At 42.6% G+C, this 24,157-nt stretch overlaps 1 protein-coding gene across 3 annotated transcripts in view; it reads right to left on the reverse strand.

Moving 5' to 3' along the window:
- Positions 1 to 773: 773 nt before the first annotated feature.
- The window catches only part of LOC147449891 (uncharacterized), a 118,330-nt gene continuing 94,946 nt past the window's right edge, over positions 774 to 24,157 (reverse strand). For 2 of the 3 annotated variants that reach the window (XM_086522722.1, XM_086522723.1), the window contains exons 5-6: positions 21,421 to 21,598; positions 20,989 to 21,281 (exon numbers count right to left, since the gene is read on the reverse strand). In XM_086522722.1, the coding sequence (XP_086378848.1) occupies positions 21,108 to 21,281; positions 21,421 to 21,598 (352 nt within the window). In that variant the 3' untranslated portion in view covers positions 20,989 to 21,107. Of the gene's footprint in view, positions 922 to 20,988; positions 21,282 to 21,420; positions 21,599 to 24,157 lie in introns of those variants that run through there. The other variant, XM_086522724.1, reaches the window with a different exon arrangement.

The following is a 24,157-nucleotide window of genomic DNA, read 5'->3' on the forward strand; positions in this document are numbered from 1 at the left end:
ATGGAAGAAGAAGGGAGTGGGAAAAGAGAAGGACCTTGAGGAAGGGAGGGCAGCTGGAAGAGGAGATGCAGGAAGGGAGAGCGGGTAGAGAAGGAGATGGAGGGAAGAGAGGGAGGATGTTGGAGGAGGAGGAGGAAGCACATGGACAGCGACGACAGGAGGAAGGGAGGATAGTCCAAAAAAAAAAATCTCTCTTGAAGACCTAACTCCCTTTGTTCTTTGAGTCCCCTTCTTTTGATCTTTATGTTTGTGTGTATTCTTATGTGCGTGCATGTCTACATATTTTTATTTGTGGGCTTGTGCTTGGTTTGAGTATATGAGTGTGAATGTATCTTTTATTTGTGTGTGCTTCTACTTGGTTGAGAATATGAGAGGTACATAAGTGTGCATGCATCTTTTATGTGTATGTGTGTGTTCATGGTATGCCTCTGCATGTGTGTGCATTGCATGTGCGTACATGTGTGTGCATATTTCATGTAGGTGTGCATGTGCGTGTTCATTTTTCTTGTGTGCATACTCGCATGATAAATATGCACATAGACATGTGTGTATTTTTCTTATTGGGAGAGTTTATGTGTGCATGCCTTGCCATCTATGTGTATGCATGTGTCTTTGTTGTTTTGTGTGTGTGTGTGTGTGTGTGTGTGTGTGTGTAGCTACTTTACTTATATAATAAAACATAAATGAACTTTTAAGTTCAAAAGACAGCTGGCTTTAAACAAGTGACAATGATTAAAACAAAAACAACTCAGTCTTAGAATTATTTTTGTACATTGCTATAAGAATGAGGTCTCATTCTAGTGTAGAAGTACAATAGCTGTTCTAAAATGTATGTTCCAAGAAGTGGTAAGAGCCTAAAATGTCAAGGACACACATTTTCTTCAAGCCAAAAAATTTTGCAAGAAAGGGTAGAGTTCTCACCTGCATCCATTCAAACAAGACAACAGGTACATTAGCCTTGAATCCGTTTTACAGGTGTCAATGGACTATATTAGTTGTTATCCATGTTACAACCTTTTTAACTCAAAACAAATGTCCAAAAGAGCTCATGTAATCGAAAAAGAATTAAAATATTTTTCCTTTGATTAATGGAAGTAGTTATAGATATGGTTTCTATATAGCTCCAATTTTATTAATCCTTAAATAAATATTATCATACATATCATTTTTATCAGAAGGCCACCACCCCTTCTGATCCAAGTGTCTTAATACCCATATCAGCACAAAAAGGTCAGCCCTTCAATTATTTTGAAAAAAAATTGTCAAGTTCTTTCCTTAATCACTCGAGGAAATTCAATTCTTTTTAGTGAGGTAAAAACCATTTATTGCTTTTATTCATAAAGCCATTTTAAAGTGACCTAATCTTCGACATCGGTTGCCCATAAGAAATACCTTTGCATGGTTTAGTCATCACACTTAGCCTAAGTAAATCAAGCAAAAATTGAACTTTTACAACCCCTCAATTGGGTCAGAGGTATCTTATCATACCTTGGATTGTATCAAGAAGTGTCATTCCTAAAATGAAGAGTTTTTACTTCAACCAATTAACTTAGCCATAAAAATTACAGTAAACAGCCGACCATTGGTGAGCCCAAAAAAAGTGGCATCCTTATTTTGCAAGCAGCCCACCAGTTAATCTAATAAAAGATCGTATCAATAGTACGTAATCAATAAAGCAGAAAAATCCATCAACCCCAAACCAGAGACCATATATCTGACGCCCCTTGGCGCAAGGAGCACCATCACTCTTTTACATAATACTACATCGATGTCCCTGCAAATGCCAAGGGCATACAATACCAACCCTCAACCTCACTCCCCTTTTCCTTATTAACAGGCTATCAATGCATTAGTTTTCAAATCATTTTTGCAGTATTACGTCAGAATACAGAAAAAAACAAAACAATGCAAGTTTTACAAGCTAGTCAACTTATACATGGTAAAAGCACCATCAAATCCAAAACCTACCATCATAATTTTCATTTACCAATTGGTATTCATACCAAGGAGTATTAAACAACAACACCTAGCAACCTTTAGGTGATGCATAACACTATAAAGAATGCAGTAGAAGGAAACAAAACTATTTTGTCTTAGTACCAACCTGTGAAGCTACCTTATGTTCAACCATCTGCATAATGACACAGTAAGAAAATGTTCAAGCCCTCGACTCTCTTTCACATACACATAGAGAAAACGCAAGAGCCAAGGATAAGTGAGGGGCATAGAGCAACCCTCACCTGGTTTTAAATACCCTACTGGTAAATGTCTTGAGGACCCTCAATCTTGGCGAATCATCTTTGATTATCATCACGAGGTATGCGCTATCCATCAGCAACCGTCATGGTTAATCCAGTAGTGGGGGGGTGGGGGGGGGGGGGGGGGGGGGGGGGGGTTGGTTTGGTTAGTTGTATCTTTGGAAAGCGATCACACATACACAGAGTGCAGAGAGAATATGATAACAAGCCAAGCGTAAACGCGGGGAGTGGGGAGTGATGCCATAGTAGACGCGGCATAGAGTGGGGAGTGGTGCCAGAGTAAACACAGCATAATTCCCAAGTAAGGGAAAAAAAAAGAGTCACACTTTGATAAGGGGGGGTTCCTGTGTGGACTAGGCCCCAAAGGTAGAAGCCTACTCAAGTGGTGTATCCATGTAGGGTGGGAAAAACAAAAACATTACCACCTGATATCAGGGGGAGGCCTTGAAAGTGTTAGTAAGCGGTTGTGGTCTAATAATTGTATCCGTACTTAAGTGTGAATGTGTGTGTGTGTGTGTGTGTGTGTGTGTGTGTGTGTGTGTGTGTGTGTGTGTGTGTGTGTGTGTGTACCCACCCTATCACAGGCACCATACACAATGGGTCGGTGGTAGGCCCATTGTGCATGGGCCCACTACCTAATTAAAGAGATGAGGTTAGAGTGGCTGAATTGCAAACGAGGCAAGTCATTTTGAGAAATAGTCTTGATGATTTTGTTGATTAAGTCACTCCTCTTGAATCCATTAAAGCAAAATTTGTGTATAAGAAGCCTGATGTCTTCCCATGATAAGAAGTAGGTAGAGGAAGAATACAAGATCAAGTAAAGGAGGTTGATGCATGTATTAAGAGAAGCTTTCTAAGGTCGGTTATTGTTCCTTTATTTGAATTCTATGGGAGGGATATTCAATAGGTCTCTTTTCCAAGTGAAACAGTAGTCATAGCCACCATTACAGGGGTTATGCAGTATAATTGTAAAGTTAAGGAATTATGCAGAGGTAGAAAAGAAGCCTGAGGTTCTAGTAAAACCTAGACCATAAGTTGGTTCAATCGTACGGCAGTTAGGGTAAATAAGGTTAATCTCTTCTAAAAAGATTTATTGTTGAGGCTTAAGATGCCGTCCATGTATCTGTATGTATGCTTAAATAGGTAGAGTTTATGAAAATTGTCCTTATATTTCATGGTTTTGAGAACCATTTGTATTTAAAGAAGGCTACAAATTACACATAAGGGGTGAGTAAGAAAGTCCCATAGGGATGCCTAAGCTCTACTTAAAGCATTGGCCTCCGAAGAGTAAAGAACAATTGTCAAGAATCCAGGTAATGCTATTTACTAGTTTCTCCTCATTAAAGTGGAAGGGGTGAGATGAGTAGGGTTTCTTAATTTGTCTTGGTCATTAGTGAGGGAGATGAAGAAAAAAAATCCTAGCATGCTTAAATGCTATCCCAATCATTTGTAATAGAGTACTCTTTAGCCCTATCTCTCCATTCAAGGGTATATTTTCGTAGCATTGAGTGTGATGTCTAATGTAAAGAGATGGAATATTTGTTTAGGGAAGTTGAGAATGACCTCAGTAAAGTTTTTCACTAGCCAAAAGGGTTTATAGTGTATCGAGTCCTACCGAATGGCGAGCGAATATTCTCGAGCAAGGCAATAATCGGGCAAGTTCCTCACCAACATAGAACCATTCAAGCTCATTATCATCCTCCAGTTTTATATTATCAACCATATAATATATCCATGGAATGCCGCTAAAGTTGATGTGTTCCTTTATGACCCATCCAAAAAATTGCACAAGCGTGGTATGGGAAAGAGAAAACTTGGCATGGGATAGAGAAATTAGTAGGAGGGCTCTTTTTAGTTTGTGATCATAATGTTGTCGAAGATTAGCACAAACCATTTGAGCAACCTTGAAACTTACGTGGACCTTCACAATACAATAGGTTTGGCATTTTGAACTAGTTCTCTTCATCTTGAGAGCTACTACAACATATACTTGCACTATTACTTCACTCTAGCTAGGCACTAAGAGCAAGTATGTTGATGGGATCTCATTTTAAAGGCATCTAAGTGATTGTAGGTAAGGCCTAGTTACACAATGCTTATGTAATTTTTCACTCAAAAATGTTCTAAAACTACTTGTCAAGCATGTCCAGACACATTAGGGAATTGGCTATGGCTTCAAACATATGGCAAATGCTACAAAAATGTGAAAAACTATGGTGGTCAAAAAAGTCATAGTTATCAATAACCTTCACTGATAAATATGCATCCATCATGGCCACACAAGGGAGGCATGGTAGAAATATGCATAAGGTATTCGCACGAGGACGGTTTATGATTGAGATCATAACCTTAAAACAAGAAAATCAACATGAAAAGTCATAGTGGCCTACATAAAGAACAACATTTTTGTGTGACCCGCTACTCTATGTCTCCCTTTACACAATTGGAAAACAAACGTGTCAACTCTCTCTCACATATATAGAATAATGCTTAGCTAATATAAAAAAATGAAAGAAAAAGGGCTTGCCAATATTGAATTGCCATGTGGCACTAATCAGTAAGCTATATTCAATGGTCCACAATTACCCTTACGCTACTGTGATAGTAAACCCTAAGGGCAAGATGAAAGGATCTGCTTTCACTGGCCCTAGTGATAAGGAGTGTGCAAACTTGTGGCCAAGAATTGGCTTCAACAATTATAGCTCTTGAAAGTCAAGGATTTACTTAGCTAATTCAACTGCTTGGAATATGCTTCAAGGTTGAGAGTGTGTATCTGTTGCAATCCGTGCATGAATATTTTTTGCTACTTGATTTTTGTTTCTGAGTTGGTGGAATCATTGTAGCTGTCCTATCTAATTCTAATCTAAGGATTTGAAATTTCTTGAGAGAGAGAGAGAGAGAGAGAGAGAGAGAAGAAGAAGAAACTTTTAACGTCGTAGGCATCCCAAGAGACCTCAAAGATCTATGTGATGAAAGTTGAACTCAAGACCTGTAATGGATGCGGAACAGAGAGAAGAGAGAGAAACAACGGATCGTCGGCGCAGGCCAATGGATGGGCCGGATAACACACTATCGCCGTTGCAGGCGAGTTGAGAGAGAGAGAGAGAGAGAGAGAGAGAGAGAGAGAGAGAGACCAAAAGGAGAGAGAGAGGGAGGCTCTCTACAGTATGAAAAATCCATGGTCTCTGCTTTGCTTCATTTGCAAAATTAGACATTTTAATCGCGTCTAGCATGAACTTGACAACGATGCATGCAGGTTAGATTGCCTATGAGAGGCCTTCTACCTATCACGCTAGCGCTCCCAATACTTATTCATAAGTGATCTCATGTTCATAAGTGATATCAAACACATAGTCAAGCTCCCACATGCATACCTCGCGTCACTTATCGTAGGTGATCATTGCCAATAAATGTTGTCAAATAGCTAGTCAAATGCCCTATCATAGATTATGCGCCTCCTTCTCCATGCTGCAACTCATGCGGTACAGCATTCATTGTTGGCAATTTGGAGGGTCACATTCAGATGAGTCGCTAGTGGATTGTGCATGCGAGGAGGAGAATATCTCAGTACTCTTAATTGCCAACTAGTGATATTGAGGAGCCGAAGAATACATGCATCTGATTTAAAGCAAGGTTCTCCCTTTCTTAGCAAAATATCAAACAGCATCTATATTCTCATTCACATTATAGGAAACAAACCATCTGCCGATCTGCCCATGAACAATAATTATTGAAGTACCTTGCTCCATAGAGAGCTTCAAAGGTAGCCAAGCCTTCAAGTTTAAGTTGCAAAGAGAGAGGTAAGACCCCTACCGTTCAGAAGTAGCCATCCTTGCCATTGAATCCAATATGGTGAAGGAGGAGGAAAGGTGACCATCCACAACCAAAAGGGAGATGTGAGAGCAGGGCCTGTGGACCAGTGCACAAGCTCAAGGCCAATGCTGTTGAAAAAGAGACCAGTTGTACGAGCCAACCCATCAACCCGAAGCTGATGGTTGGAAAATTTGTCCAAATCCAAAGCCAGTCACGAGCAAAGCAAGTAACATGCGCCTCATCTCTTTGCACGTTCAAATTCAAGGAACTGCGCAGAAATGACAACATTACATGCGCTCCTCGAGGCGCTTGCGCTGCCGCTGCCTCATCTGTCAGCCTCACAACCAGAAGCCCAACAGCCACGCGGCACTTCAGTGTGTGTGTGTGTGTGTGTGTGTGTGTGTGTGTGTGTGTGTGTGTGTGTGTGTGTGTGTGTGTGTGTAGCTGTTTAAATCTTAACTAATAAGACATAATTGAATTTTTACATTCAAAAGACAGTTGGCCAAAGAATAATGAACTGATATGTACAAAAATAACTCAGTATTAGAATTATTTAGGTACAATGATTGTAGGAAAGAGATCCTCTTTGAGTAAGACTAGTAGTAAAAGAACTTCCCCGTTCCTCAGTGAGTATTTCATTACACAAAGTTTGCTTGCCAAAGAAAAGAAAGCCATCCAAGATAAGATAGAGTCCTTACTTGCATCCATCCAAACAAGACAACAATTCAGTTAGCCTTGGATGTGTTTTACAGGTATCAATGGACCATATCAGTTGTTATCCATGTCCATCTTATAGGATTTAATTACTTTAGACAAGCTAGGTTTTTTATTAGAACTTGTATGTTAGCAGTCTTTTCTTATTACATCAAAAAAATGAGTGGTACATTTTACTTTCTGAGTGGTGAAATCCACCAAGAATCCAAAATATTTCAAGATCCATAGCTCGGTAACTATGCTTAAGCCCAAGAAATAGCAACCATATACTTACCTTCAGACTTAGCAATCCCATGGTATCATTGGTATCCCTTTAGACAAAGATAGGTCATGTCCGACCTTTAGCATCACAAATAAAGTTGTCGCATGTAAGCGATCAAGTGTAAAAATATAAAATTGCACACCAACCAATGGTTTTACTTTTGACCATTCAAGAACAAAGAGAAGGGAATGGCCGCACACACTTCGGATGGTTCACTTCAAAGCAGATCGAAAAAGTGTCTCAGCTTATATTTGTGCCGCTTTGAAATTTAAAAAAATGTCGCTTAACAGCAAGAGTAAAAGGAAAATTCCCGCTTAGATTTTGATAAAAATCGTGTAAAAATATTAAAAATTAGGTCCATTTTTTTAAATTTTTCTTTTAGAATACTCATCGGGAGAGATTGTGTAAGGTCGAAAAATGATTTCTCCCTTTAAAGAGCTGCAATGAGACCATCCGCTTTAGCCAAAAGGAGGAGAGAGTTGCAAGAGCGACATCAAAGGAGCATGATTAATTCCATCCCATCGTCCTTGGGAAGATCCGAAGCTTAGAAATAGAGAGTGCTATCTAGATGCTACACTTATTACTGTTATGCAGTCACATTCAACTGATGAGAAGGTAATAAATATCCTTCTCTTTTAAAAAGGAGAAGAGGAAATTATAGCATGCCAAATGATGTCCTAGTAGCCTAAGGCGTCTTAGAGTCACCTCACCTACACTTACACTGAGAAATTTTCTGGGTATTTTTTGACTGCGGCATTTTCCCGATGTTTAGTCCTATCGAGATTCTGTTTGCAAAGCAACCAGTGAGTGAATATATATATATATATATATATATATATATATATATATATATATATATATATATATATATATATATATATAAAATTCACCGAGCCAGTAGGTGATATCCTTCTCTGTTAACAGGGGTTGGGTCTCAATGACGTGCCAGCTCTGATTATACTCCCGCTTTATTGTGCCATTCACGTGCAGCGAGCAACGAGCATGAATTGCAATATATACACGGAAAAGGAAATCATTGTAGATGTATTGACCTATGCAAAACAACAGAAACCCCACCCCACCAAAACAACTAACTTCTTTTTTTCATCATTCTAAGATGGGGAAAGGGGTGCTTGATGGGCTTCTAAATGATAAGCAACTAGTATTGCTAGGCGAAGTCGAGGAGTATGGAGAGTTTAGCGGAAGGTGGAGATCAACCTTTGTTTGAGAGGAGAGGTCATTGGATGCACCATAGCTGGTGAAGGAGGAGACAGTTGAAGGAGGGGCTCTTAGCTCCAAGTGTCAGTGAAGGGCAACCAAAGCAGAGGCGAAGACAAGGTGGTGGACCGCCGCCAAGATAAATGAACCGCGAACGTGTCCTAGAGGAGGCAGCGCAAAAGCGAGATTGGAATCAACAAAGAGAGAAGAAGAGCCCTCCTGGCAGCTACCCTAGGAGTTGTCAAAGAGAAAGTATCACCTTGGTTAACCAGCCATGGAAATTGAAGCAAAGAAAGGGGGATTAACATCTTGCTCTTGGAGAACAAATTAGAGGGAAAGAGGTCTCTCGGGCTTGAGCTCTCAATAACTTCGTACTAAAAGAATGTTACTATTTTGTAAAGTGAGGTTTTGCATTACTTTTGGGTCTAAAACTTTGTTGTAGATCTATTACTTTTTTGAAAATTACCAAGGCAAGTGTTGATTGAATCCTAGTTTGGAAGATGCTTTGCTTGTGCCTCTGTAAAGATGTACCAGTTGTTTTTGCAAAGTTAACTACTGGGTAGAACTCTCTGTATTTATAATTCGAAAACTCCAAGGTGCCCCTGAACATGGAAATCTATGAGCCTAACATAGAGCAGCTTAGATGAAGTGCCCCTTGAGCCATCCTAGAACAGATACTCTTGGTGTGTCATTTCAGACAAATGAAAAGAGCACTCCGACACGGAACATTTGATGGGCCAATTGGAGCAGATGCTTCTAATGTCAAATGGGTTACGAAGTATTTGACCATCTGGAACGGGCATTTCTAATGTGTCATAGGGTGGGTAACATAGAGCATCACTAAGGATTCATTCTATAAGTTGGGTGAGTAGAGACATTTCTAGTTTGTCACAAGGCGGGTGATGAGAGCACTTGGATAGGAATGTTTCAAGATCAGAAGATTCTCGACTAAGTGTGAGTTCCACACTAAGGGCTAGATACATGAATGATGAATTCTCAAAAATCTTTTCAGAAAAGCAATTGCATTACGAGCAAGCAAGTTGCTTTTGGGAAAGCAGATGCTTTTTTGCGTAGGAGTATGTGTCAGCATTGCATCTGGCCGCCTAGGTGGTGTGTGTGCAGTATAAGTTCATTAAATAGTTTTTAAATGAGTGCCAGCCTGACAGTTATAGCGGGGGGGGGGGGGGGGGGGGGGGCACACTAGCAAGGTGGAGATTCAACCAAGGAAGAAGAAGAGCCTTCCTAGTAGCTACCCTAGGAGTTGTCAAAGAGAAGGTACCACTTGGTGGATTAGTCATGGAAATTGAAGCAAAGCAAGGGGGGGTTAACATCCTCCTCTTCGAGAACAAATTAGAGGGAAAGAGGTCTCTCAAGCTTAAGATCTCAATAACTTCATACTTAAATAATGCTACTATTTTGGAAAGTGAGGCTTTTGGAACCCATACCAACGTTTTCAACACTAATAGATGATCTTAAGAGTGAAAGATGCAAGTTTCATGTGCTGTAAGAAGACAATGACGAGATGTGTCCTTTTCATGAATATTTGTGGAAGAGGTGACAGATTGTAAAGAGGAGTTACGAGAAGAGGGAGACAATGCTTTTTGGAGTATTAAATAGAGAGTATGAGGACTTCTGTGCTGCAACTTGTGTGTTATGTTGAGAGTTCCCCCGTATGTCCGAGCCTTTCTATTCTTGTGGAGAACCTAAAAGGGGAGAAGAAGGCAAATGAGGTGAAGGACATGAAAAAGCACGTTTCTTGTAATGTAGTTATGGAGGGAGAGTGAAGCAAGCACTCGCAAAGGAGGTTTTATTGTTTGAGAATCTCCCCACATGAATGAGTTGAGGTCTAGAGTGAGCTTTTTTCAAATATTGCTCAATTGACCAAATTTAGAAAAAAAGCTCGCTCCGAAGAGAGCTTCTGGACCAAGCTTTTTTTTTCTCTCCCTCTCCCTCTCCCTCTCCCCTCCCTCTATTTCCTCTCTCACTCCCGTTATGTCTCCCGCTGCCTCTCCCTATCTCTATTTCTCTCTATCTGCTACTCCTTCAATCTCTCTCTCTCTCTCTCTCTCTCTCTCTCTCTCTCTCTCTGCAAGCGTCACTTACCTTCACCGACAAAGAAGAGCGGTTGAGGCTTTTATGCCAATCCCGCCGCCTCAAGGGAATGAATTTTTGGATCGCTGAGGAGTTAACTACGAGCCAACTCAAACTCAAAGTTAGAGAGCTCAAGAAAATGCATGACGCTCGTAAACAAGGAAAGTGGGCAGTCTATCGAGATGAGAGAGCTCTCATTCAGGATTTTCGAACTTCTAAGAAGACCCCGTTGCTACCGACAACAGTAACCAGTTAGGCTTTTTTTTTTGCCTTGTTTTGTCATTTTGTCCCCCTCCTTCCCATTTTAGGATACACGGCTCATGTGCCTGTTTGTATGACCTCCTTAAAAGCTAGTACTCCCACGTCGAGTCTTTACACCAACCAATTGAGTTGTACTAGTCATATGATCGAGCTACCTTTGTAATGTGTGTATTTGGTCCCATAGGTCATATTTGACCTCCAAGGATGATAATCAATCTATCTATCTCTCTCTCTCTCTCTCAATTCCCCTTCTCTCTCTCTCTCTCTCTCTCTCTCTCTCTCTCTCTCTCTCTCTCTCTCTCTCCTTTTTTTATTTTGTGCAATAAAAGTGGGGCTTGACCCTTTGCATTACATAAAAATCGACCATTGGTCCATGTACAAGAACTATGGGAAAAACCCTGACAGATGTACAATGAAGTCATGGGGAAAAATCCCATAACAAACCACATGAAACATCTGGGGATAAAGATACTTTAACCCAGTGGTGAAGTATAGCCATCTAGATAGTGATAAGTCTACATAGATCTGCTCAAAGCTCTGTCCACCTCGGGCGATGTAGCGAAAACCACCAAGTCTATTGTTGTTTATTTGAATGGAATAAAGCATAAGTTGTAAAACCCTCCTGCAGCAGCTCACAAAAGCCAGGGAACTGTGAAACCTCGGGGCCGTACCTCCAAAATCATCCGCATCCATTCTAATATTTCTTGATGATGAACTTCAAAAAAGGATGCGAATCTACGGGACAACCAAAATGTAAGAGAGGCAGGGGGGACCCCTCACTGTCCACCTCAAAAGCCAAGGGAAGGTAGCAAGATGTACATCTCTCTTACCAAACCAGCTTCCATACGGCCTCTCTGAACTGATCTCAAACAAATCTACAACTTTCTGATATCCATAAAGTAACTAGCCTCAACCATTGTTTGCACCTGTAAGATATCATAGATAGTCTCCCTCGTCCAGAAGGAGTCACCATGTAAAACATGTGCTCTAATCTGATCATGGGTGCTCTCTCTGGGACAAGGAAAATATAACATGTTCTTGATGACTGCAAGAAAAGTATGTCAACACACAGTGTCCCACTCCTCAAAGAAACATCTGGAGATCTCCATGGACCAACCGCAACAGGGTTGTCCTCGTTTGACGTAGGGGACGTTTCGTACGTTCCGTACATGACTCGTCCAGTCCCCCCCCCCCCCCCCCCCGGGGGCGATTTGTGGTGTGGGATTGTTTTTGCATCTCGACTGCATTTGACCAAGAGTCCAATGGCTGCATTGGCTCAAACAACCATGACCTATGTGCGACGAGGCTCGGGTAGCGGATCTACAATGGCCACCACCACTTTGGAGATCATGATTCTTCTTTCTTCGAATTGCCGTTTCCAATGTCCATGGACAGATCTTTCATGTTCTAACTTGTAAGACTTAAGTTACAGGTATTTAGTACTAAGTACTAAGGTCTATGTCATGACTCATATGATCTATCATGTTCTAACTTCTAGTTTGAAAACTTCTTGGTTTAGTCTCTCTTGTAGTGTGTAAGACGCATGATTTTTTTTTTGCATCGTACGTTACGTCACCGTACGTCTAATTTTTTTTAGTTCGATTAGTACCGCACGTCTTCGTACGTATACCCGTCGTATGTGATCGTACGTGTCAACCTAGAACCGCAAAGAACTAGGGTGGAAGAACCTCTGAAACCGGGACATTTCCTGGAGATGCAAAGCCTCCAGAATAGTCAAAATAGTCGGCAGACTGTGAAGACTCGTTCTCTTGCTCCCCTTGAACAGGGCACACTGTGAGCGGCACTTGCCACTGCATCTCCAAGAGGAATAAAGCCTCCTTGGTCTAACCTGGGGCAACTCATGCTGCTCCTGAACTGCCATCGATTCGTGATCCTCCTCTATCTCTCTATCCAACTGCCCTAGAACCTCCTCTCTATCTTGGTCCTGTATCCTCTGCTTCGGAGGTCTGTCTAGGGATTGTTGTAAGATAGGTTGTACATGTTCCTATCTATGTGCATATCTCTGTCTAGATGTCTGCTCTACACTGTGTTGTTATTGAGCATTTTGTTGCTGCTAACTTTGTGCGGAGTCCTCCTGTTGTGCAGAACTCTGTTGTCACTGCGAGGGTCGTCTCCTCCTTCAACCAACATGTCTCTACTATCGCCCTCTAGGGAAATCCCTCACACAATGCCCCATCGCATGGCATAGGAGGCACTGGTTCGGTCTACCCGTAACCACGATCCTCTGCGAGTGCAGCACCCCTTCCCACTCAGTAGTGATGGAGCCTGGAAAAACAATGAAAGGCAAATTTAAAGATGGCACAGATGTCTAGATCTGTACTAAGCGCATGAATGGTATGCCAAAGATAGAACCCATCTGCCTCAACATGTCTAGCAACCAAAATTGTCCGGGTAGCTTTGGAAAAGCTATTTTTATTGGATACTTCAGAACCTGACATCTCTCCTCAAAGGTAGCCATAGAAAAGTCATTGTACCATGGATGCAAAAAGACCAATTTGTCCCCGAAGCCGAGAGCGGTGCGGTCGATGACGCTGGATGCAAGTTCCTTTGATGAAAGGATAGCAATGAAAGCACCTCGGCCAGCAAGATGATTTCCTCTACTTTGCCTTCATCCGAACCAATGAGTGCACGATAGCCACTCTCGGATGTTGACACGAGCATAGGAGCACCTAAGCGGCCAATAGCCTTAGCCCCTCTTTAAGAGAGAACATCAATACGATCACCAATCTTGCGTTATAGTTCTTCTGAAATAACCCGTAGTACTTGAGAGAGAGTCTCGAAGAAGATAAACCCCAAGCCGAAACCTTGACCTTCCCCTCCTCACCTTTCAAGCCCGAAAGCTATGTAAAATGAGATGTCGAACTGACTCTGCGTAAGTGTGTGAAAGCGAAAGCTATTGTCAGGTGGGCTGGACTAATAGGGGTAGCAACGCGACACGCAGTAAACAGGGTCGCAACGAGGGCAAGGCAGGCAGGCAGTGGAAAAGGGGCAGTGGTGCCTGCAGGATGGGGGGCAACGGTGGTAGGCGGGCAACAGCATGGGCAGGAAACGCAGGCAGGCAGAATGGTGGGCAAGCGAGCTGAGCAAAGGGTGGGCACGTGAGTAGGGGCGGAAGGGCCAAGGAGTCAGACAAGAGGCGGATAGGTGGGAGGGGGCGGGCAAGCATGCTGAGGCAGTACAGGCTCAAGGGAGTGGGCAATTGGGTAGGGACAGCTTAGGGTTTGCAAAGCAGTGATGTTGTGGGGTCGAGCAGTCTCACACAAAGCTAAAGCAGGCCACAGGGACCGAGGAGCAATTCGCACAAGCCTTTAGAGTTCGCACGCAGGTGGACGCCTTGCACAAAAGAGCATTTAGGGTTTGTACAGATGGAGGCCTCGCACAAGCCATGGTAGTAACTCAAAAAATTACAAACTTTTTTTTTATTATAATAACAACAGTAGCAGCTCATAGCGGCTTTTTACAGAGTTGGGTGGATAGATTAAAACAAGATAAAGATGGAAACATTGAAGGAGTGGTGGTAATCTAGTATGGAGATAATGATATAGTTTGGGAAATTAAGGAATTCTCCTAGCACCGCCGCACCGAACAGATACACTTGGCAGAAGATTTTCCTATCTACATAGATATTCACATGCATATGCTGCAGAAATCTAAACGAGAATGCTGTCGGTCCGTTTTTCATCACAGGCAAAATTTCTCTCTCTCTCTCTCTCTCTCTCTCTCTCTCTCTCTCTCTCTCTCTGATACACCTGGTAGAAGATTTTCCTATCTACATAGATATTCACATGCATATGCTGCAGAAATCTAAACGAGAATGCTGTCGGCCCGTTTTTCATCACAGGCAAAATTCTCTCTCTCTCTCTCTCTCTATCTCTCTCTCTCTCTCTCTCTCTCTCTCTCTCTAAGAGAGAGAGAGAGAGGAGGGGAGTGGGAAGTCTATAAAAAAGGGAAGGGAATAGAGGTAAAGATATATATATATATATATATATATATATATATATATATCTTTACCTCTATTCCCTTCCCTTTTTTATAGACTTCCCACTCCCCTCCTCTCTCTCTCTCTCTTAGAGAGAGAGAGAGAGAGAGAGAGAGAGAGAGATAGAGAGAAGAAGAAGAAGAAGAAGAAGAGAATTTTAACGTTGTAGGTAACTATAGAGAGAGAGAGAGAGAGAGAGAGAGAGAGAGAGAGGTCTATACAAAGGGGGAGGGGATAGATGTAGAGAGAGAGAGAGAGAGAGAGAGAGAGAGACTGAAGGAGTAGGAGATAGAGAAAAATAGAGAGAGAGAGAGAGAGAGAGAGAGAGAGAGAGAAAAGCTCACTCGGAAAACTCGTTTCAGAGCGAAATCTGAAAAAAGCTCATTTCAACGCCCGCTCGAAAAGCTCGCTCCATTTCAAACCCCCATATGGATGAGGGCCAAAAGGATCTTCAAGATATGAGGAAATTCCATGTAAAAAAGAGACATAATGATAAGACCGAGATTACCCACAAAGAAGGTTTGGTAGCACTAAAGGTGGTTCATTGCAACTCATTCCATGTGTGGTAGCTAATGCTCATTGGATTGCTTGTCGAAGTTTGTGCCGGACAAGAACTTGAAGGTACTGACTTCCTTCCCATGTATTATAGATCCCAAAAAAAAGTGATCCTCCATAATTGGAGGAAAAGGATATCATGACTTTCCAACACTGGAGGAGGAGCATATAATGACCCTTCAACACTAAAGGAGAACTCAAAGTATTTTGGGAAAGGGCCACCTCCCCGCCATAGTTACGTATGGTTCTTTAGCTTTTTTGGGGGGGACAAGCGTTCAAGCACGTATGATCTTCGGAGATCCATGTTTGCACATTTTTATTATTATTAAGAGATGTGCTTACTCCCTATTTCTCAAATCTTGTGGGGTTTGGATGTTTGATATACTCTATACAAGCGCTTGGGATCAACCTACTTTGCAAAATTGAGGTATTACTATCCTTCCATTGCGACGTAGCATACTCAATCACGATTCACAAGCGGACCCTTACTGCATGATTGTCTACGAATTGAATTGAACCATTCCCTACGAAGTAAGCATGGCACGCTAGTTAACCCATGTGGGAGAAAGACATTTGAAACAAGGGAAAATGAAAGGCCGATGGAGGCAAGCAACAAGGAACAATTTTTTAGTATAGAAGTAGTGTCAAGGGTCCTATCGTACAATAGGTAGCAACAGCAAAGGTGGTAGCAAAAACCCCAAGAGGGCACCAAAGATATCCCACCAAGAGGTTAGGCCAAAGCAAGCTAGTTGCAGGCAGTCAAATCGACACAAGGCCTACGTATCGAGGGAACACCAAAAGGCCGGTGGGATTGACACATGCAACACCTGTAAGGTGTAGAGGAAGTGAATGTTGAACTTTGCTCAAGATGAGTGCTCCGAACTGTGCTCAAGGGTTCCTTTTACTTACAGAAGGGAGAGCCTTCCGTTCCTTTAGTGAGAGAGTGCAATGGACAAAAACAAAGTGGTGAACACTGTGAATGAAGGTGCTGAGACTGAGAGATAGAGAGAGAAGAATACGGCACCAGAATGTTGTCAAAACCCTCCTCTGAAGGCCCCACTCTCTATGGTGAGAGCGGTCTACAATTGATTGCACAAATCTCTACAATGCTTGGACCTGCCGACGATGTCGACGATGATGAGAATGACGATGAGACGGGCTGAAATCTGAAAATGCTAATGGCTGAAATCTGCAAATCTTGTATCTGCTGAATTCTGCTGACTCTATGTCGGTGACGATGTCGATGGCGACGATGCGACGACGACGCGCTGAAAACGCAGATGCTGAAATCTGTGTTTTCCGAGCTGAAACTGCAAACTACGCTGGATCTGACCGTGCGGCGAGGATTTGTTGCGAGAAGGTGAGATCTGCGAGGTTCGGGGGTTCTACTGCGGAGTATTGATGCTGAAAACTGAAAACGCTGGTGCTCGTGGTGATTCCGTCACGGTGGATAACACTGAGATACCAGGCTGATGCAAAAACGCTAGGGCTGATTTTGGTTCTAATGCAAAAACGCCATGGATCTGTTGTCTTGCTGCTGCCGGGGCTGATTTGCAATGCAAAACGCCAGGGGCTGATCTTGCTGAAAATCGCTACACTTGCATCTGCTAAAACGCTAGGTCTTCTGTTGGGGGAAATCTTGCTTGAGAAGGTGCATTGAGGAGGTCAGGTCCCTGTTGCCTCTTCTGCCATAAATGCTAGCGCTAGGTTTTCTTATATACATGCTTGCTCATTTAGCCCTACCTAGTTCCCAACAAAAGTCACTTAAAAATAATAAGTGAAAAATGTCAAAAATAGGAAAAATAGGTCTATGCACTGTGAAAATGCTTCTGATGGGTTCTGATGGAAATCTAATGATCATGCTGTGTGCAACCAGAGGATATGCATCTACTTTAAGTGCCTGGTCATGCACCGTCTGCGAACAGGCTCACAAAAGTGCTAGAACACTTCCTAATCTAACTGAACTGAACCCATGTCATGAAGTAGCTTGTCCACGTACACATAGGGTTAGATGTGCACGTGACATCCCCTCCTTTTCAAAGTGAGGTACTGGTACCGAACTGTATGGCATCGAGGGAGATCGCCAACAGCGTCTGGAATCCTAGAAAGGACTTTTCGTTGGTCCACTCTGATGTGTGGATCGTGCGATACTTCAACTTCATAAAGGTCTGCAACGCTTGCTTCATTGGGCCGCGCCGAAAGCGACACAAAGTCATCTGTGGCTCCTTCAATGCTTCAACTTCGTCTATAGTCGTGCGTCTACCTTCTGCAAGAATCTCCGAGGATGAGAATTCCCGAAACCACTTCCAACACAAAAACATAAACATACCCATTCCATGTAAAGTGACTGGAAAAATTCTAGTCTTCTTTAAAGACTGTGCATACAATGTAGATGAACAAAGTGACGGAGTGCCAAACCGTTCATCAAACACACGCAAACAATGAGGTCGAATCTTGACTTGCTGATCTAAATCAATCAACTGTGGCAAATCACAATGGAAATGCCGATGCCTGATGCTCAATCCTTCTTGTGCTCTTTTGAATACTCTGTAATGCGAAGGAAGAAACATGGAATGTGAATTCCTTGAATGCAAACATTTCATCTTTTCATGAGTAATCCGCATACATCCGTGCTCATTCATGAGTGAATCGTGTTCATCGTGCAATATGTCATGCCTATGAAAAGGGATCACATAAGGACGGTGACTAAAATACAGGAAAGCATCACAAATGCAACACTTGTACAATGCGTGCTGACTAATCATTCAAACAAAGAATACTTCCTGTGGGGGTTCTTTGGACTCGAGAGCCAAGATCCGTTCTTCGTGGTCGATCGAAAAAGCATCAACTATACCATCATCCTTGTGAACAATCACATCATTATCATGCAAATCATCATGCTCGTGAATAATCACATCTTGATCATGCAAATCATCATGCTTATCATTATTAGGCAAATCATGTGTATCATGCTTTGGAAAATAAGAGACTGAGAGAGTCTCCTTCTCCTGATTATGTTCAATCTGCGTCTGCACACTAGAAAAGAGTGGGAACAACTCTTGCATGTGTTGGGCTCTCTGTTCGGCCGCCAAGCGCGCTTGCTCACGCTCGCGATCCAATTCGGCTCTTCTTTCTTTGTGTTCACGCTTTATGGCTGCCCTTCTTTCTTCGTGTTCACGTGCTATGGCTGTCATTCTTTCTTGGTACTTACGATCAATTGCTGCCTTGCTTTCTGCTTTTCTTTCTTCGCGTTCTAACTTCCTATCCATCATCATCTTGTCGAAAGCCTCCATAGGAGTTAGTGGCGAAGGGGGAGGGTCAAAAAAACCTCCCGGTGGGGAAAATTCTTCTTTGCCATGCTCATTACCTCCATGCGAAGTATCCATTCCGCTTCGAGTAATGACCATACACTGAAGTCGTGGGTTCTTAAGTTCACGAGGAACTTGGGTTCTTATGGGTCTTGGTTCTTGAGGTTCTTGAGGTTCTTCTTTAGCTTGTAATTTGTGTTTAGAGAAGAATCTTCTCTTACCCAAGCTATACTCTTCCTTGCGGGCGCACCCCTTCGTGGCCTTGTGCTCACACGAAGGTTGCTTTTTCCCATCTCACGTCGATTGGTTGGCCGCTAAGTGCACGGTCCGCTCGCAATGAGTGAGAAGAGAGCAAGGGGAGGCTGGACAAGCCCTTCTTTCTTAGGTTTCCTGTCACTCTTCAAAAACACGATTAGGAATCGACATGCCCAAGTGGACTTGGGTTACGTGCGACCGTAACAAGCAAAAAAATTATGTGGTTCTTTCCTTGAGTGATACAAAACACTGCCAAAGCTCTGATACCGATATAAGGTCCACCTAAAGTGAATGTTGAACTTTACTCAAGATGAGTGCTCTGAACTGTGCTCAAGGGTTCGTTTTACTTTCGAAAGAGAGAGCCTTCCGTTCCTTTAGTGAGAGACTCAAATGAACACAAACAAAGTGGTGAACACTCTGAATGAAGGTGCTGAGACTGAGAGATAGAGACAGAAGAATACGGCACCAGAATGTTGTCAAAACCCTCCTCCGAAGGCCCCACTCTCTATGGAGAGAGCGGTCTACTATTGATTGCACAAATCTCTACAATGCTTGGACTTGCTGACAATGTCGACGACGATGAGGACGACGACGAGACGGGCTGAAATCTGAAAACGCTAATGGCTGAAATCTGCAAATCTTGTATCTGCTGAATTCTGACTCTATGTCGGTGACAATGTCGATGGCGATGATGCGACGACGACGCGCTGAAAACGCAGATGCTGAAATTTGCATTTTCGGGGCTGAAACTGCAAACTACGCTGGAACTGACCGTGGGGCGAGGATCTGTTGCGGGAAGGTGAGGTCTGCGAGGTTCGGGGGTTCTATTGCGGAGTCTTGACACTGAAAACTGAAAATGCTGGTGCTTGTGGTGGTTCCGTCGCGGTGGATCTGCAAAACGCTGAGATGCCAGGTTGATGCAAAAAACGCTAGGGCTGATTTTGGTTCTTATGCAAAAACGCTATGGATCTACTGTCTTGCTGCTGCCAGGGCTGATCTGCAATGCAAAATGCCAGGGACTGATCTTACTGAAAAACGCTAGGTCTTCTGTTTGGGGGGGGGGGGGGGGTCTTGTTTGAGAAGGTGCACTGAGGATGTCAGGTCCCTGCTGCCTCTTCTGCCAGAAAGTGCTAGCGCTAGTTTTCTTATATACATGCTTATTCATTTTTTCCCTACCTAGTTCCCAACAAAAGTCTCACTTAAAAATAATAAGTGAAAAATGTCAAAAATAGGGAAAATATGTCTATGCACTATAAAAATGCTCCTGATCGGTTTTGATGGAAATCTGATGATCATGTTGTGTGCAACCAGAGGATATGCATCTACTCTAAGTGCCTGGTCATGCACGGTTGTGAACAGACTCACAAAAGAGCCAGAACACTTCCTAATCTAACTGAACTGAACCCATGTCATAAAGTAGCTTGTCCACGTACACATAGGGTTAGATGTGCACGTGACAACACCCAAGTGAGGGACAACACCAGCGTTAGAAGCCTCAATATGTTCTACAAATGGTACTCAAAATTGCAAGCTCGCACAGAACGAATTGGGCGCTAAGTTCTAATCAACGACTACACAGCACAACCTCCAACCATAGCGACCTACAGTGCTGGCTTAGATGACATCAGGGCAAAACGGAAAAACTTTTGGTTCTTCTAAGAAGTAGACGCCATCGCAAAGACTCTTGTGAGGCCTCATAAGCAGTAGAATTAGGGTTCATGAGCTTGATTCCAATTCTCTCTCTCTCTCTCTCTCTCTCTCTCTCTCTCTCTCTCTCTCTCTCTCTCTCTCTTGTTTTGTGCCACCAAAGGTGATGGGATTCTCTTGTAGTTATAACAGTTATGTACATTGAAGCATATACATTTTCACCTGAACCTTTGTAACTTTTCTACTTACCAATAAATAAGTACATAGACGTGTGTGTAATAGGGGTGTGTGTGTGTGTGTGTGTGTGTGTGTGTGTGTGTGTGTGTGTGAGAGAGAGAGAGAGAGAGAGAGAGAGAGACTTATATGTAAGTATGTGTGGGGATCACCTAAAAGGAACGAGGTGAAAAGTCACAGTGGCCTACATAAGAGGATGAGAGTGTGCGACCGACTATTGAATGTCTCTCTTAATAGAAAGAGGAAAATAAATATCAAATATCTTTGACAATGGCTCACATGTGCATAAGACTATGCTGAAGAAAAAGGAAGAAAATAGGTTTTCCAACATTAACTTGCTATATGGCACTAACTGATAAGCTTTATCAAACGGTCGACAATTGCTCCAAAGACTTCAATGCTTTACTAAGGTTTTCTGTAGGCAAGCGTTGATCAAGATTAATTGCAAGTGATAAAACATGAGTCCATTTACAATTGAATGAATCTTGTGTTTAATAGCGAGAAGATTCTCTTGCTAACCAATTTTGCTTGCTAGCCAGTTTTGAGAGTGCCTTTTGAAGAGTTTGTATCTCTCTAGTTACTGAGCAAAAAATGCTATGGATTGGATGTGTACGAGGAGCACTAGACTTTTCACACGATTCCATCAGAGTTGCATCCCATGGAACCTATAAAGGTACAATCATAATTTCTCTTGTTAACTGTACAATGGACCCACTATAACACACAAGTCAAGGCCTGTGCAAGACCTGAGCAAGTTGAGAGAGAGAGAGAGAGAGAGAGAGAGAGAGAGAGAGAGAGAGAGACCTTTTTGATTGCTTGAAGCCATTCTCTAAGTGCTGGCAGCAAGGATAAGAGCTTTCTTGGCTCTATTTGAGCTGATTGTGCTTTATGCAACGCCAATTGCACCTCGTAAAGTTGTGCCCTTATCTCTTTCTCTTGCAATTGGCAGTCCAATATTTCTTGCTCCCGCTTTGCAAGCTCCCTAGCCCATCCGCCAATTAAATTCTCTCTCTCTCTCTCTCTCTCTCTCTCTCTCTCTCACACACACACACACACACACACACGTGCGCGCGTGCAACAAATAGGTATTTCATGAAGTTTCAACATTGAATAAATTTATAATACTTCTATAACTTTCATAAAAGAATTGAAAAAGAGTTTTAAAACTAAAAATCTTGCAAACTCTCCTGATAGAGCTGTTGATGTATTTTGTTAAAATGGGCGTGACTAAACAATATGTACCCGAGATTAAGCAAAGATCTCCTGAAGTCTAGGTAGACCCGAAGGGCCATTGAGACTACTACATCCAAAAATCTTTTTCCTTTATTAGCTTTAATGGGTACACTCAATAATAAAATTATTGTTGGCTAAAGAGGTGTTTCATTAATTCAGCTGCTAGGTTAAATGATAATAACTTGAAAGCATTGACAAAGAACTTTCACTAGTTTCATTGAAAAGAAGTATGACTTATGTACACAACTACATGTACATTTTCTTTGGTAAGCCTCAACGTCTAAGAAAGTTTACCTATCACAAACAGGAGCGCATAGCAATATAAAATATACTTGAATAAATAGAATTTATCACTTAATACTGAAGCCAGAACATATAGAGAGAGAAATAGAGAGAGCGAGAGATAGAGAGTGAGAAGATAGACACAGTACTGGGGACCAGAAGATGGGCTAGTCCCCCCCCCCGGCCCCAATTAGTATCTTTATTACTGAGGAGAAGTCTATACAAGCACTTGAACCGAACGTATTACCAATTCATTCTTGAATAAGACTTGGAAGCCTCGGCTTCCTATTCCTAGGGCAAAACCCTATTCCTAAGAACTTTCGTTCCTTATTCCGAATCCTCGAGAACAAAGGTTCTAGCCTCTGGATCTCACCTTCCAGACTCAGGGTATGTATCCCTGCAACTCTTTTCCGACTCTGTTCCCAGAGTCCTCTTACTGCAGAACAACTCTGCTTTCTCGGACACGAAGTCCTCCTTGGGAATCTCAAGTTCCTGATCCCAGCTCGAGAGTCTATCACTCTCAGGTTCCTGAATCTACTTCCCAATCTCGGGTACGAAACCCTTGGGCTGATCTGGCTCTAGTTCCTCAGAGCGCTTTTATCCTACAAAGGCTCATGCCTTCCTCTACTCCTACTCCCTCACGAAGAGGAAGTACACTTGCAATCAAATACTCAGAGATCATAACATGAAAATCGTTACCTTCACAATCTCGACGCTCGAAACGTAGCTCCATTCTCGAAAAGAAATTCCCCAAAAGAGCTCTTGTCACAGAGAAACCTCTCTTCCAATCCTGCACACGGAAGAGGTGTGCTCTCAGATTCCTTCTCGTAAATCAGCCCCGTCCTCGTCGTTTATAAGCTGAAAACGGAGAAAAAAACAGCAACTCGTCGCGCTCTGTAGGTACTTCTTAGCGACGGAACTTGCGTACTGGGTCCTCGCGACATCTTGTACACTTGGGGCAGCCATGGGCATCAAAGGCGGCATCAACTTTTCAGCAGAAATCTGCAGCAGCCCATCCTTCTTGCTAGCGTTGGCCTTCTCTTGTCCCGTGAGAGTGTGAGAATTTGCTTTTGTAGCTCTTGGCAGCCGGCAGGAATAGGGGAGGAGGAGGGGCATCAGAGCTGGAGAGAGAGAGGTCGCTTGTGCATCAGCTAGAAAGAAGGCGAGTGAGATTATGCGCTTCCTTAAAAGATAGCGCTGGTTTTTTTTTCCTTTTGGTGCTTTGCTCTTCTTTTTTTTAAAGGGTGGCTGCCCACTTATAAAGTGGGCGACCGGCCTATTTAAAAAAATGGTCTGAACCTGCCCAAAAACTCAATAAAACCTTTTAAGTTGAAAATAATGCTTACACAGCACTTCCCAAGCGTCCTTGGATGCAACTACATGCACAGATGCAATGCAGTCATAGACTTCCTCGCGGGAAAGCATCTGCTATCGCGAAAAGCAACCTGCGTTCTCAGAAAGCAATTGTATGTTCTCAAAGTTTCCTCTGAACCCATCTTCATTCAAGTGCTTGCTCATCCTTGTGCACAAATTTAACACAATTCGGACTTTCCTCCCGATTATGGAATATTCCCTTTTTGATGCCCCCGTCACCCACCTTGTGATGCATCAAGAATACCCTGACTTAACCCTTTCCCACCGAACTTACGGTACAATCTCCTTCGTGATGCTCTATGGCACCCATCCTATGACGCATTAGAGATGTCCGTTCCCGGATGGTCGAATACTTCTTTCCGATGCTCCCTGTCACCCATCAGATGTGATGCATCAGAAGTACCCGTTCCTGGTGGCCTTACAGATATTCCTTTTCACAGTGCTCCCATCATTACTCTGAATGACGCACTATAAATATCTGGACATGGATGTCTCTAGTGAGAAAAACCCTCTCACTTAAAATTCCAATAATTCATTTAGAATTATTTTTCCTGTCAGATAAAGCCAATTTAGCAACAACATTACCTTGGCCTAGCACAATGTTTGCTTACATTCCACTCGAGATTACACCTTCAGCTTGAGTTTAAAAAGG

The sequence above is a fragment of the Adiantum capillus-veneris genome, chromosome 10 (genome assembly GCF_014529385.1).
Source record: "Adiantum capillus-veneris isolate H3 chromosome 10, ASM1452938v2, whole genome shotgun sequence".
In the NCBI taxonomy this organism is placed as follows: domain Eukaryota; kingdom Viridiplantae; phylum Streptophyta; class Polypodiopsida; order Polypodiales; family Pteridaceae; genus Adiantum; species Adiantum capillus-veneris.